The sequence below is a fragment of the Rhinopithecus roxellana genome, chromosome 12 (assembly GCF_007565055.1).
Source record: "Rhinopithecus roxellana isolate Shanxi Qingling chromosome 12, ASM756505v1, whole genome shotgun sequence".
Taxonomy (NCBI): Eukaryota; Metazoa; Chordata; class Mammalia; order Primates; family Cercopithecidae; genus Rhinopithecus; species Rhinopithecus roxellana.
In genome coordinates this window covers 111,880,092-111,892,358 of record NC_044560.1, presented here as the reverse complement: position 1 = coordinate 111,892,358, position 12,267 = coordinate 111,880,092, and the positions used below count along the sequence as shown (strand labels likewise).

General features: G+C 51.6%; 1 protein-coding gene across 7 annotated transcripts in view; it reads left to right on the top strand.

Annotated features, from left to right (window-relative positions):
- Positions 1-12,267, top strand: part of CD22 (CD22 molecule) — a 34,639-nt gene that overhangs the window by 17,931 nt on the left and 4,441 nt on the right. For 5 of the 7 annotated variants that reach the window (XR_004052272.1, XM_030913732.1, XM_030913730.1 and 2 more), the window contains 7 exons: positions 2,089-2,463; positions 5,284-5,589; positions 6,908-7,174; positions 7,321-7,584; positions 10,115-10,372; positions 10,577-10,840; positions 10,935-11,198. Coding sequence is in view for 6 of the 7 variants with exons in the window: in XM_030913730.1 (XP_030769590.1) it covers positions 2,089-2,463; positions 5,284-5,589; positions 6,908-7,174; positions 7,321-7,584; positions 10,115-10,372; positions 10,577-10,840; positions 10,935-11,198 (1,998 nt within the window). In the remaining variant the exon portion in view is untranslated. Of the gene's footprint in view, positions 1-1,553; positions 1,610-2,082; positions 2,464-5,283; positions 5,590-6,907; positions 7,175-7,320; positions 7,585-10,114; positions 10,373-10,576; positions 10,841-10,934; positions 11,199-12,267 lie in introns of all 7 variants that reach the window. The other 2 variants (XM_010369314.2, XM_010369316.2) reach the window with 2 other exon arrangements.

Below are 12,267 nucleotides of genomic sequence, written 5' to 3'. Positions count from 1 at the left end.
CACTGCAGGCTTGACCTCCTGGGCTCAACTGATCCTCCCACCTCAGCCTCCTAATTAGCTGAGACCACAGGTGTGCACCACCATGCCTGGCTAATTTTTAAACTTTTTTTGTAGAGACGTGGTCTTATTATGTTGCCCAGGCTGGTCTCAAACTCCTGACCTCAAGTAATCCTCCTACAATGGCCACTTCTCCTTGGTCTATTTTTCTTTTTAAGTAGGTCATTCCACATAGAAGTTTAGCTTCTTACTTCTCTTAAAACAGTGGAAGATCAGACAGTGCTGAGCTCAGGTTCTGTCTGGCAATAACTGACTGGAACTGAGACAGCTACCACCTTTATAGGAGGTACAACCTTTGTCCCCACTTGGTTGATTTACGTTTCCTACCTGGCCTGTGGGGCATTCTCCAGAGACCTTCCAGACCCCTCAAAATGCTCTCCTGGTGTCACACTTTATTTTTTGTTTTGTTTTTGTTTTGAGACAGGATCTGGCTCTGTCACCCAGGCTGGAGTGCAGTAGCACGATCTTGGCTCACTGCAACCTCCACTTCCCAGGTTCAAGCAATTCTCCTGCCTCAGCCTCCCGAGTAGCTGGGATTACAGGTGTGTGCCACCACGCCCGGCTAATTTTTTGCATTTTTTAGTAAAGATGGGGTTTTGCCATGTTGGCCAGGCTGGTCTTGAACTCCTGACCTCAAGCGATCTGCCTGCCTTGGCATCCCAAAGTATTGGGATTACAGGTGTGAGCCACTGCGCCTGGCTCACCCATACTTTGTTACTGGTTTTAGAATTCCTTTTTGCCTGGTCTTTCAAACCAAGTTTTGACCATGTCTGTCCCTGAGTATAATCCTTGATGAGTAGCACCAGAGAGAGCTCCATGTTATCCGGGGCCTGGCATTCAAGGCACTCAGTGGTCTGGTGCCACTCAAAGCCTGCGAGCCAGGCAGGAAGTTTGTCAAATTAGAGATGGATGAATGGATGGATGGAAAAAAGGAAGCAAGGAAGGAAGGAAGGAAGGAAGGAAGGAGTTCTGGGAAGAGAGAGAGGCTGCCCTCACCGGGCTCTCAGTTTGAAGGAGAGGCACAGCATACCCAGAAAAAACTCCCGGCCAGAAGTGGTGGCTCACGCCTGTAGTCCCAGCACTTTGGGAGGCCGAGGCTGGCAGATCACCTGAGGTCAGGAGTTCAAGACCAGCCTGGCCAACATGGTGAAGCCCCATCTCTACTGAAAATACAAAAATCAGCCAGGCGTGATGACACCTGCCTTTACCCAGCTACTTGGGGGGCTGAGGCCAGAGAAGTGCTTGAGCCTGGGAAGCAGAGGTTGCAGTGAGCAGAGATTGCATCACTGCACTCTAGCCTGGGAGACAGAACAAGACTCTGTCTCAAAAAAAGGAAAGAACTCCGTGAGCATCTCAAATGCCACATCCCCGTAATGCAACCAGACCCAGTCCTACCAGATCCAGGGGAAGGGTTGGAGCTCAGTGGGTGAGCAAGAAAAGCCATGTGGAAGAAGTAAGTGGCCAGATGGCTCAAAGACAAACTCTCCCCTGCTCAGGCTTCCACCCAGACACGACACCATGCATCTCCTCGGCCCCTGGCTCCTGCTCCTGGGTAAGGACTGTGGCCTGGGCCAGTACTGGGGTTCTGGGCTATCAGTGGGCACTGGAGGAGGAGGAAAGACCCAGGCAGAGAGGTGTCAACATAGGGTAGGGTGGGGGTGGCAGTGTGTATAGATAAATGTACATACAAATATATATGTTTCCCATATATACATACGCTTCTCTCATTGCATCCTGCTGTCTTTGTGTATCTCTGTATTTCTCCCACTATCTTCAGAGAGAATTCTTTAGTTTTTGGAAAGTTCTCAACTGGGTGCAGTGGCTCATGGCTGAAATGTCAGCACTTTGTGAGGCTGAGGTGGGAGGATCACTTGAGGTCAGGAGTTTGAAGCCAGCTTGGGCAACTTAGCAAGACCCCTATCTCTAAAAAGAATTAAAAATTAAACAAATTTTAAAATAAAGAATAATTTGTCAAAGAAGGCTCTCATGCCCCCCTCAGTAATGCTTTCTGATCACTGTGGTGAGTTCTAGAATACTTGGCTTTCTCTGACTCAAGTAAATGGAATATTGATCACCCTGAAACCCTCTACGCCTGGGAGGGGGCCTGCGTCTGGGTCCCCTGCACCTACAGAGTCCTAGATGGTGCCCTGGAAAGCTTCATCCTGTTCCACAATCCTGAGTATAACAAGAACATCTCGAAGTTCGAAGGGACCAGACTCTATGAAAGCACAAAGGATGGGAAGGTTCCTTCAGGGCAGAAAAGGGTGCAATTCCTGGGGGACAAGAATAACAACAACTGCACACTGAGTATCCACCCGGTGCACGTCAATGACAGTGGTCAGCTGGGGCTGAGGATGGAGTCCAAGACTGAGAAATGGATGGAAAAAATACACCTCAATGTCTCTGGTAAGGCCTTCGGGGAGCGGGTCTTCTGCTCTGGGCAGGGGTGAGTGGGAGGCAGGAAATACCTGACTGCTGGCAGAGAGCTCACAAACCGAGCTTCCTGCAGAGCTCAGGCAGGGGACGCCAGCGGGTGATGATGGCAACGCGTCAGCACTAGTCGGAGCTGCGGGACCTTGAATGTCCCAACTGACCCTCAGTTCTTGCCCCTCTGAGACCTGGATTCCAAGGTTGTCGGATTTCCTGATCTTTCTCTCTTTCTTTCTCACCATGTATTTTTCAGCTTTTGTGACAAACTCGTGTTTGGCCTTAGTACAGTAACCATCCAAGCACCGCATCCCTTTAGTGGGGTGGGTCTGCATGTAGCCAGCCTCAGCTCTCTCCCAGACTGGACTGCCCCCTTCAGACAGCGGGGTCTGAATCTGCATCGCTCACCCTAAACTTAGGGCTGCTCAGAGCTCCCTATAGAGGAAACTGTGTGTGGAACGGAGCAACCACACTTGCTGGGGCAGAGGCCCCAGACTTGTGTTTGATGAGTCAAATCCACCCCTACATGTGCAGTGCCATAACTGAACCTGTGTTATAAAAACCATAAAATAATTTTTAACTTTTTTTCTCTTCTTTTCCCCTTCCCCTTCCTTTCCCTTTTTATGAGACAGGGTCTCGCACTGTCATCACCCAGGCTGGAGTGCAGTGGTGCGATCTCAGCTCACTGCAGCCTTGATCTCCCGGGCTCAAGCTATCCCTCCCACCTCCAAAGTAGCTAGGATCACAGGTGCATGCCACCATCCATGCCCGGCTAACTTTTTAATTTGTTGTAGAAATGGGTCTCCCTGTGTTGCCCAGACTGGTCTTGAACTCCGGTCTCAAGCAATCCTCCTGCTTCAACCTCTCAAAGCATCGGGATTACAGGCGTGAGCCACCGCACCTGGCCTGATCTGGTTTTTCAAGAGACGATGGAAATCTAGATTTTCCAGTGAAATCTCTCAGTGTGTTAATGTTCATGGCAAGTTCTCATGAGCTCTTCAAGGTTAGATGACACTGTCGTTGAACCCCACAGGCCAGGTTTGAGCTCCCGATGCGTAGTTAGCCAAACACTGACACATCAGTGCCTAGAAGCTGAGAAAGGATTATTTAATTTAGCCAAAGCGAGGGGGCAGAAGAGAGAAACTCTCAAATCTGACCTGACTTTGAGCGTTACTGGGGGCTTTTATGAGTAAAGTAGGTGTGTAGGAGGTGACCTCCCGATCATTAAAGCTGTTGTGCCTCTCGGCTCATCAAATTTCTGGATGTCATCAAGGAGGTCTGTGTGACCTAAGGATCATTGTTCTTTGAAAGAGAGACAAGTTCATTTATCTTGCAGGCAGCTGCCAGGGGTTCAGGATGTAAGTTAAACAATTATTAGTGAATTAATGGTTGCCTGCTACTGAAATGACCAAATGTAACTAATCGTGCATGGAGGAAGAAAAGGACAAAGAGAAAAGAAAAGAAGCAAAACGAACATCTTACAATTTGTATAACATAAAATTGTTGTAAGCTCAGTATAACTGAGTTATAAGCTCAGTTATAGCACTGCACATGTAGGCGTGGCTTTGACCCATAAAACACAGGTGTGAGGGGCCCCTGCCATAGAGAGTGTGGGCACTCCGTTCCACACCGTTTCCTGGATGGGCAGTTCTAAGCAGCCTTAAGTTTGGGGTGAGCAATGCAGCTTCAGACCCCGCTGTCTGAAGGAGGTGGTCCAGCCTTGGGGAGAGCTGAGGCTGGGTGCACACAGACCCACCCCACTAAAGGAATGTGGTGTTTGGGTGGCTGTAGTACTGAAGGAAGCCATGAAACCAACACAAGTTTGTCAAAGCTGAAAAGCCTGTGAACTAAACTGATAGAATTCACTTAGAGGTGGTGGGAATAGAACTTTACAATCATTCAGAAAGTAGACATCTGGCAATGAGCATGAAAAAAGAGTGGATTACAGTTCCCAAGGAGGTTTAGTGTGGTCAAGGCCTTTCAGAGAGGATTTCAAGTGAGCAAAAGTGATTCAAGGTGGAGAAAAGCAGGACTGGGCTGGGTGCAGTGGTTCCCGCCTCTAACCCCAGCACTTTGGGAGGCTGAGGTTGGAGGATCGTTTGAGCCCGGGAGTTTGAGATCAGACTGGGTAACATGGCAAGACCCTGTCTCTACAAAATGTTTAAAAAACAAGCTAGGTGTGGTGGCACATGCCTGTAGTCCCAGTTACTCAGGGGGCTGAGGTGAGAGGATTGCTCGAGCCTAGGAGGTCAAGGCTACAGTGAGCTAGGATTGTGCCACTGCACTCCAGCCTGGGTGATAGAGCAAGACCCTGGCTCTAAAAAATATGAGGCCGGGTATGGTGGCTCACACCTGTAATCCCAGCACTTTGGGAGGCCGAGGCAGGAGGATCACTTGAGGTCAGGAGTTCAAGACCAGCCTGGCCAACATGGCGAAACCCTGTGTCTACTAGAAATACAAAAAGTTAGCTGGGCGTGGTGGTGGGCACCTGTAATCCCAGCTACTTGGGAGGCTGAGGCAGGAGGATCACTTGAACTGGGGAGGTAGAGGTTACAGTGAGCCAAGATCGCGCCACTGCACCTCAGCCTGGGTGACAGAGGGAAACTTCATCTCAAAAAAAACAAAACAAAACAAAAACAAAAACAAACAACAACAACAACAAAAAAGCAGGACTGGAGAGAGGTGGAATGAAGTGGCAAGGGGTTCCTGAGGGGTGATTTGGGACAGGACATCTAAAGCCAGGTGTACGCTCACGTCTTCAGTCCCCCAGGCTCCAGCATGGACTCTGTTCTTTTGCAGAAAGACCTTTTCCACCTCATATCCAGCTCCCTCCAAAACTTCAAGAATCCCAGGAAGTCATTCTGACCTGCTCGCTGAATTTCTCCTGCTATGGGTATCAGATCAAATTGCAGTGGTTACTAGAGAGGGTTCCAATGAGGCAGACTGCTGTCACCTCGACCTCCTTGAGCACCAAGTCTGTCTTCACCCAGAGTGAGCTCAAGTTCTCGCCACAGTGGAGTCACCATGGGAAGATCGTGACCTGCGAGCTTCACGATGTGGACGGGAAGGTCCTCTCCGAAGACACGGTGCAGCTGAACGTGAAGCGTGAGTCTCCCCGACGTGCCTATGGGAAGGGCAAGGTCTGTGTCACCTTCTCCCCAGCCCTGCAGGGGGCACACACCCAGGGCACCCAGAAGCCTGCACAGACAGTGCCGTCCTCCAACCCCGGTCACACCGCCTAGTCAGCCCTGGTGTTTTGGGAAACAGATTTGCTTTAGCCTAACAGAATAAAACGGTCCATCCTCAAGCCATGACATGATTTGGGGATTATCTGGTTAGGTCTTTTTGTTCTCCTCTTGGTGGGAATTTTTTTCGCATCATTATCTTGTGCCTCATTCATTCAATAAATATATATCACGAACCTACTAGGCACCAGGCCTTATTACGGCTGCCAGTGGGGGGCACAGGGTGGGGGCAGGGTACAGCAGTGAGCAAAGCTCTTGCCCCACACGGAGCCGGCGCTGCAGTGAAAGAGACAGACAACAAATGGATTAACAAAGAAATACAGAGCATGAGCCAAGACATTAGAATATGGAACAAAGCAATGTTAACAAAGAAATATACAACACTATTGTAGGTAGTGATATGTGTGTTAGGGAAAAAATAAGGCCGGGAGAGGGGAGTGATGGAGGGAGACCTCTCTAAGAAGGTGAGCACTTAAGCTGACTGGAATGGAGGAAGGGGCTGAGGCCAGCAAATATTTGTGACAGGAGGATTTCAGGGAAAGAGAAGAGCAGGTTCAAAGCTTTGAGGCAGAAGCTGGGAGTGGGAGGACCTCAGAGGCTGAAGTTCACGGCCTCTGAGGGCCACATGGTAGGACAGGAGGCAGGAGATGGAGCAGGACAGGAGGCAGGAGATGGAGCAGGACAGGAGGCAGGAGATGGAGCAGGACAGGAGGCAGGAGATGGAGCAGGACAGGAGGCAGGAGATGGAGCAGGACAGGAGGCAGGAGATGGAGCAGGACAGGAGGCAGGAGATGGAGCAGGACAGGAGGCAGGAGATGGAGCAGGACAGGAGGCAGGAGATGGAGCAGGACAGGAGGCAGGAGATGGAGCAGGACTCTGGATCCCGAGGGCTGAGGTGAGGGTTTGGGATTCTATGCAAAGCACGGAAACCACTCATGGTTTCCAGCAGGATTGGTGAGGTCTGGTGGATGGTGTTAGGAACCCTGCATGCTGCTGGTGGAGACTAGCAGGAGGAGGAAGTGGGAGGGGGAAGCTGAGAGCTGAGTTAGGAGGCCGTGACCATCACCTGGGTGAAGGGACTGGCAGGTCACCACTTTGTCAGAATAAAAGCACTTTCCACACCCTCTGCCCTCTGAGAATTCCCCGCCCCCTCCCTGACTGCCCCTCTGCTCCTTCAGACACCCCAAAGTTGGAGATCGAGGTCATTCCCAGTGAAGCCATAGTGAGGGAGGGGGACTCTGTGACCATGATCTGCAAGGTCAACAGCAGCAACCCGGAGTACACGACGGTATCCTGGCTCAAGGATGGCACCCCGCTGAAGGAGCAGAATACACTCACGCTAACCCTGCACGAAGTGACCAAGTCCCAGAGTGGGAGGTACTGCTGTAGGGTCTCCAATGACGTGGGCCCGGGAACGTCGGAAAAAGTGTTCCTGCAAGTGCAGTGTGAGCCCCTCGGAGCTAGGGACGGGCCAGGCAGGGAGGTAGCAGGGGTGGACCCGGAGAGGGGAGCTACGGGGACTCTTGGGACCGTGTGCACAGGTTGGGGGTGCTCTCCTCACCCCTTCACTCACCTCTGCCCCCTCTTCCAGATACCCCGGAACCTTCCAGGGTTCAGATTGTCCAGTCACCAGCTGTGGAGGGAAATGAAGTCAAGTTTATTTGCACGTCACCGGCCAATCCTCTTCCAACAAATTACACGTGGTACCACAATGGGAAAGAAGTGCAGGGAAGGACAGAGAAGGAATTCCAGATCCCAAAGATCCTCCCCTGGCACGCTGGGACTTACTCTTGTGTGGCAGAAAACATTCTTGGTATTGGACAGAGGGGCCCAGGAGCTGAGCTGGATGTCCAGTGTGAGTAGCCACAGAGTCTCTGGTTCTAGGGAGAGAAGATGGATGGGGAAGGGGGAAGACAGATGGGGTGCAGGGCATTCTGGGGTCCTAGAGTCAAGAGCAAGGAGCAGTCAGAGTCTCCTGACCTGTAAGCTTCTCAGGGCAGGGGCTCTGTTGCTTGTTGCTGTTCACAGCTGTGTGCCTAGCTCACGGAGGGTGCTCGGTAGATGCTTGGGGTTTTTTTTTTTTTTTTTTGGTTTGTTTGTTTGTTTTTTTGAGACAGAGTCTCGCTCTGTCGCCCAGGCTGGAGTGCAGTGGCTGGATCTCAGCTCACTGCAAGCTCCGCCTTCCTGGGTTCACGCCATTCTCCTGCCTCAGCCTCTTGAGTAGCTGGGACTACAGGCGCCCGTCACCACGCCCGGCTCATTTTTTATATTTTTAGTACAGACGGGGTTTCACTGTGTTAGCCAGGATGATCTCAACCTCCTGACCTCGTGATCCACCCGCCTTGGCCTCCCAAAGTGCTGGGATTACAGGCGTGAGTCACCACGCCCAGCCTGTAGATGCTTGTTGAATGAATGAGGCCAGGTGCAGTGGCTCACACCTGCAATCCCAGCTCTTTGGGAGGCTAAGGCAGGAGGGTCTCTTGAACCCAGGAGTTTGAAACCAGCCTGGGCCACACATCAAGATACCATCTCTACAAAAAAATACAAAAATTAGCTGAGCATGGTGGTGCGTGCTGGTGGTCCTAGCTACTGGGGAGGCTGAGGTGGGAGAATTGCTTGAGCCCAGGAGGTTGAGGCTCCACAGTGAACTGTGTTCCTGCTACTGCACTCCAGCCTGGGTGACAGAGCAAGACCTGAGTCTCAAAAAGAAAAAGAAAAAGAAAATGCTGGGACTGGGATTATAGGTGTGAGCTGGGCATGGTGACTCACACTTGTAATCCCAGCACTTTGGGAGGCCGAGGTGGGCAGATTACTTGAGTCCAGGAGTTCGAGTCCAGCCTGGGCAACATGGTAAAATCCCATCTCTACAAGAAATTAGCCTGGCATGGTCATGCATGCCTGTAGTCTCAGCTACCCAGGAGGCTGAGGTGGGAGGATCACCTGAGCCTGGAGGTCGAGACTGCAGGGAGCCAGTGATCACGCCACTGCACTCCAGCCTGGATGACTCAGCGAGACCTTGTCTCAAAAAAAAAAAATAAAAGAAAAGAAAAAAAAAAAAAAGGATTGGCCGGGCATGGTGGCTCACGCCTGTAATCCTAGAACTTTGAGAGGCCGAAGTGGGCGGATCACCTGAGGTCAGGAATTCGAGACCAGCCTGGTCAACATGGCGAAACCCTGTCTCTACTAAAAATACAACAAATTAGCTGGGTGTGGTGGCAGGCACCTGTAATCCCAGCTACTCGGGAGACTGAAGCAGGAGAATCGCTTGAACCCAGGAGGCAGAGGTTGCAGTGAGCCGAGATCAGGCCACTGTACTCTAGCCTGGGGGATAGACTGAGACTCTGTCTCCAAAAAAAAAAAAAAGAATAATTAACTGCAGGAAACCAGGACTCCATGAGGGACACAGACAGAGACTTAGCCAACCTAGGCAGTGGCTGAGTCTTAAAAGAGGTCTTGAAATTTTTGATAAGAACTGGGGCAAATTGTCTCATTACCTCTCCATTGTGAGACCCTCTTTAACACAGTGAATCTTGTCACCGAGTAGAGCATAGGACAAAAATAACGCATAGGCTTCATCCTTGGACCTGACATGTCATATGTGCTAACGGGACAGGGTGCCCAAATCCTGAGCATCTCAGACAGCTGGATGCGCAACTGCAACAGCCGCAGCGATGTTTGTGGAGTGTTTGCCACACGCCACACTCTGCTCTAAGGGCATCATCTCATTTCCTTCTTGAAACAATTTCCAGGAGGTTAGGAACTCTCAGGACTCACCCCCCACCTAGCTTCCGTGGCCTTTGTTTTTGAGATGGAGTCTCCCTCTGTTGCCCAGGCTGGAGTGCAGTGGCTTGATCTCTGCTCACTGCAACCTCCACCTCCCAGGTTCAAACGATTCTCTTGCCTCAGCCTCCTAACTGGGACTATAGACATGTACCACCATGTGTAGCTAATTTTTAAACTTTTTAGTAGAGATGGGGTTTTGCTGTGTTGGCCAGGCTGGTCTAGAACTCCTGACCTCAGGTGATCCACCTGCTTCGGCCTCCCAAAGTGCTGAGATTACAAGTGTGAGCCACCGTGCCCGGCCTCAGGACCCCATTTGACAGATGCGTAAACTGAGACCCGCAGCCCATGCCCATGCACCTCTCAGCAGCCGTCTGGCTTCAGTGCTGTGCCCCGAACCCCTGTACCAAACCACAGCCAGGCCAGAGAGCCAGGGCAAGGTTTCTGTTCTCACATAGATGCAGGAAGGAAGCACAAGCCCCCCTTAGATTAATTTAGGAACTGTGTAGATGCCCGGAACAGGTAACAGGAGAAGAGGAAGCAGGAGGGAAGAGGTACTATGGACAGCTGGCTTTTCTTTACTCACCTCTCCGGCTTTCTTCCAGATCCTCCCAAGAAGGTGACCATGGTAATTGAAAACCCCACACCGATTCGAGAAGGAGACACGGTGACCCTTTCCTGTAACTACAATTCCAGTAACCCCACTGTTAACCACTATGAATGGAAACCCCGCGGCGCCTGGGAGGAGCCATTGCTTGGGGTGCTGAAGATCCAGAACGTTGGCTGGAACAACACAGCCATCGCCTGCGCAGCTTGTAACAACTGGTGCTCGTGGGCCTCCCCTGTCACTCTGAATGTCCTGTGTGAGTCCCTGGGCTAGGCAGGGGGATCTGGGAGGTGGCCCGGCTGGGATGAGGGGAAGAAGGGGACGAGGCCAGAGCCTGGGCCAGTGTCTTCAAGAGAATTGAGGGACAGGAGCCCAGCCTCAGGGCCAAGGGGAGGGGAGGCCTGGGGACAGCAAAAGGGACAGGGAGCGGAGAGGTCAGCTTGGGACCCTTGCCCTCCAGATGCCCCCCGAGGTGTGAGGGTCCGGAAAATCAAGCCCTTTTCTGAGATTCACTCTGGGAACTCGGTCAGCCTCCAATGTGACTTCTCAAGCAGCCACCCCAAAGAAGTCCAGTTCTTCTGGGAGAAAAATGGCAGCCTTCTGGGGAAAGAAAGACAGCTGAATTTTGACTCCATCTCCCCAGAAGATGCTGGGAGTTACAGCTGCTGGGTGAACAACTCCATAGGACAGACGGAGTCCAAGGCCTGGACACTTGAAGTGCTGTGTGAGTTGGGGCCAGAGGCTGAGAGTGGAGCAGAGCAGGGACCAGTGGCCTGCCTGGTGGTGACTTTGCACCCCCTCCCCCTGCCACCATGCAGATGCACCCAGGAGGCTGCGTGTGTCCATGAGCCAGGGGAACCAAGTGATGGAGGGGAAGACGGCAACCCTGACCTGTGAGAGTGACGCCAACCCTCCCATCTCCAGCTACACCTGGTTTGACTGGAATAACCAAAGCCTTCCCTCCTCTGGCCGGATGCTGAGATTGGAGCCAGTGAAGGTCCAGCACTCTGGTGCTTACTGGTGCCAGGGAACCAACAGAGTGGGCAAGGGCCACTCGCCTCTCTTCACCCTCACCGTCTACTGTAAGGCCTCTTCCTGCTCTTGTTCTTGGTGGTGGTGACCTTCTTTCCTTCTTTCTTTCTTCTTCCTTCCTTCTTTCCCTCCCTCCCTTTCTTTTCTTTCTCTTTCTCTGTCTTTCTTTCTCTTTCTTTTTCTTTCTTTCTCCTTCCTTCCTTTCTTTCTTCTTTCCTTCTTGCCTTTCTTTCCTTTCTTTTCTCTCTTCTTCTCCTTCTTCTTTTGACTCCTCCTCTTCCTCCTCCTCCTCCTTCCTCTTCTTCTGCTTTCTCCTCCTCCTCTTTCTTCTTCTTCTCTTTCCTTCTCCTTCTTCTTATAGAGACAAGGTCTTACTCTGTCACCCAGGCTGGAGTGCAGTGGCATAATGACACCTCACTGCAGCCTCCAATTCCTGGGTTCAAGCAATCCTTTCGCCACAGCCTCCTGAGTAGCTGGGACTATAGACATAGACCACCCGGCTAATTTTTACATTTTTGTAGAGATGGGGTCTTACTATGTTTCCCAGGCTGGTTTCAAACTCCTGACCTCAAGTGACCCTTCTGCCTCAGCTTCCCAAAGCCCTTGGATTAGAGGCATGAGCCACTGTGCCCTTAGTTCCTCCCTGTTTCCTCTCAGGTTCCTCTCTGGCCCTGTCTGCTCCTGTGACTTCCCGAAAAGCCTTCTAGACCAGCTGGCCCCTTCTTCCCCAAGTCACTGTCCCCTTTCCCATTCACACCCCTTGCTCCAGGCCACTTGCCACTGTGCTGGAGAAGTCATCCTGTCCTGCATCATCAGTCTCTCTCTTTTTCTACCTCCCCTGCAGTCTCTCCTGCCTCCGTCTAGGGTCCCCTCTCAGGCTGCTCCACCTTCCAGAAGTCCTGAGCTCCTACTGAGTCCCCGTCTCTCTCTCTCTCTCTCTCTCTCTCTCTCTCTCTCTCTCTCTCTCTCTCTCTCTCTCTCTCTCTCTCTCTCTCTCTCTCTCTGACTACTCTGTCTTCTGTCAGCCCTGACAGGCTCCTTGTTTTCATCTTTTTTTTTTTTTTTTTTTTTTTTTTTGAGACGGAGTCTTGCTGTGTCGCCCAGGCTGGAGTGCAGTGG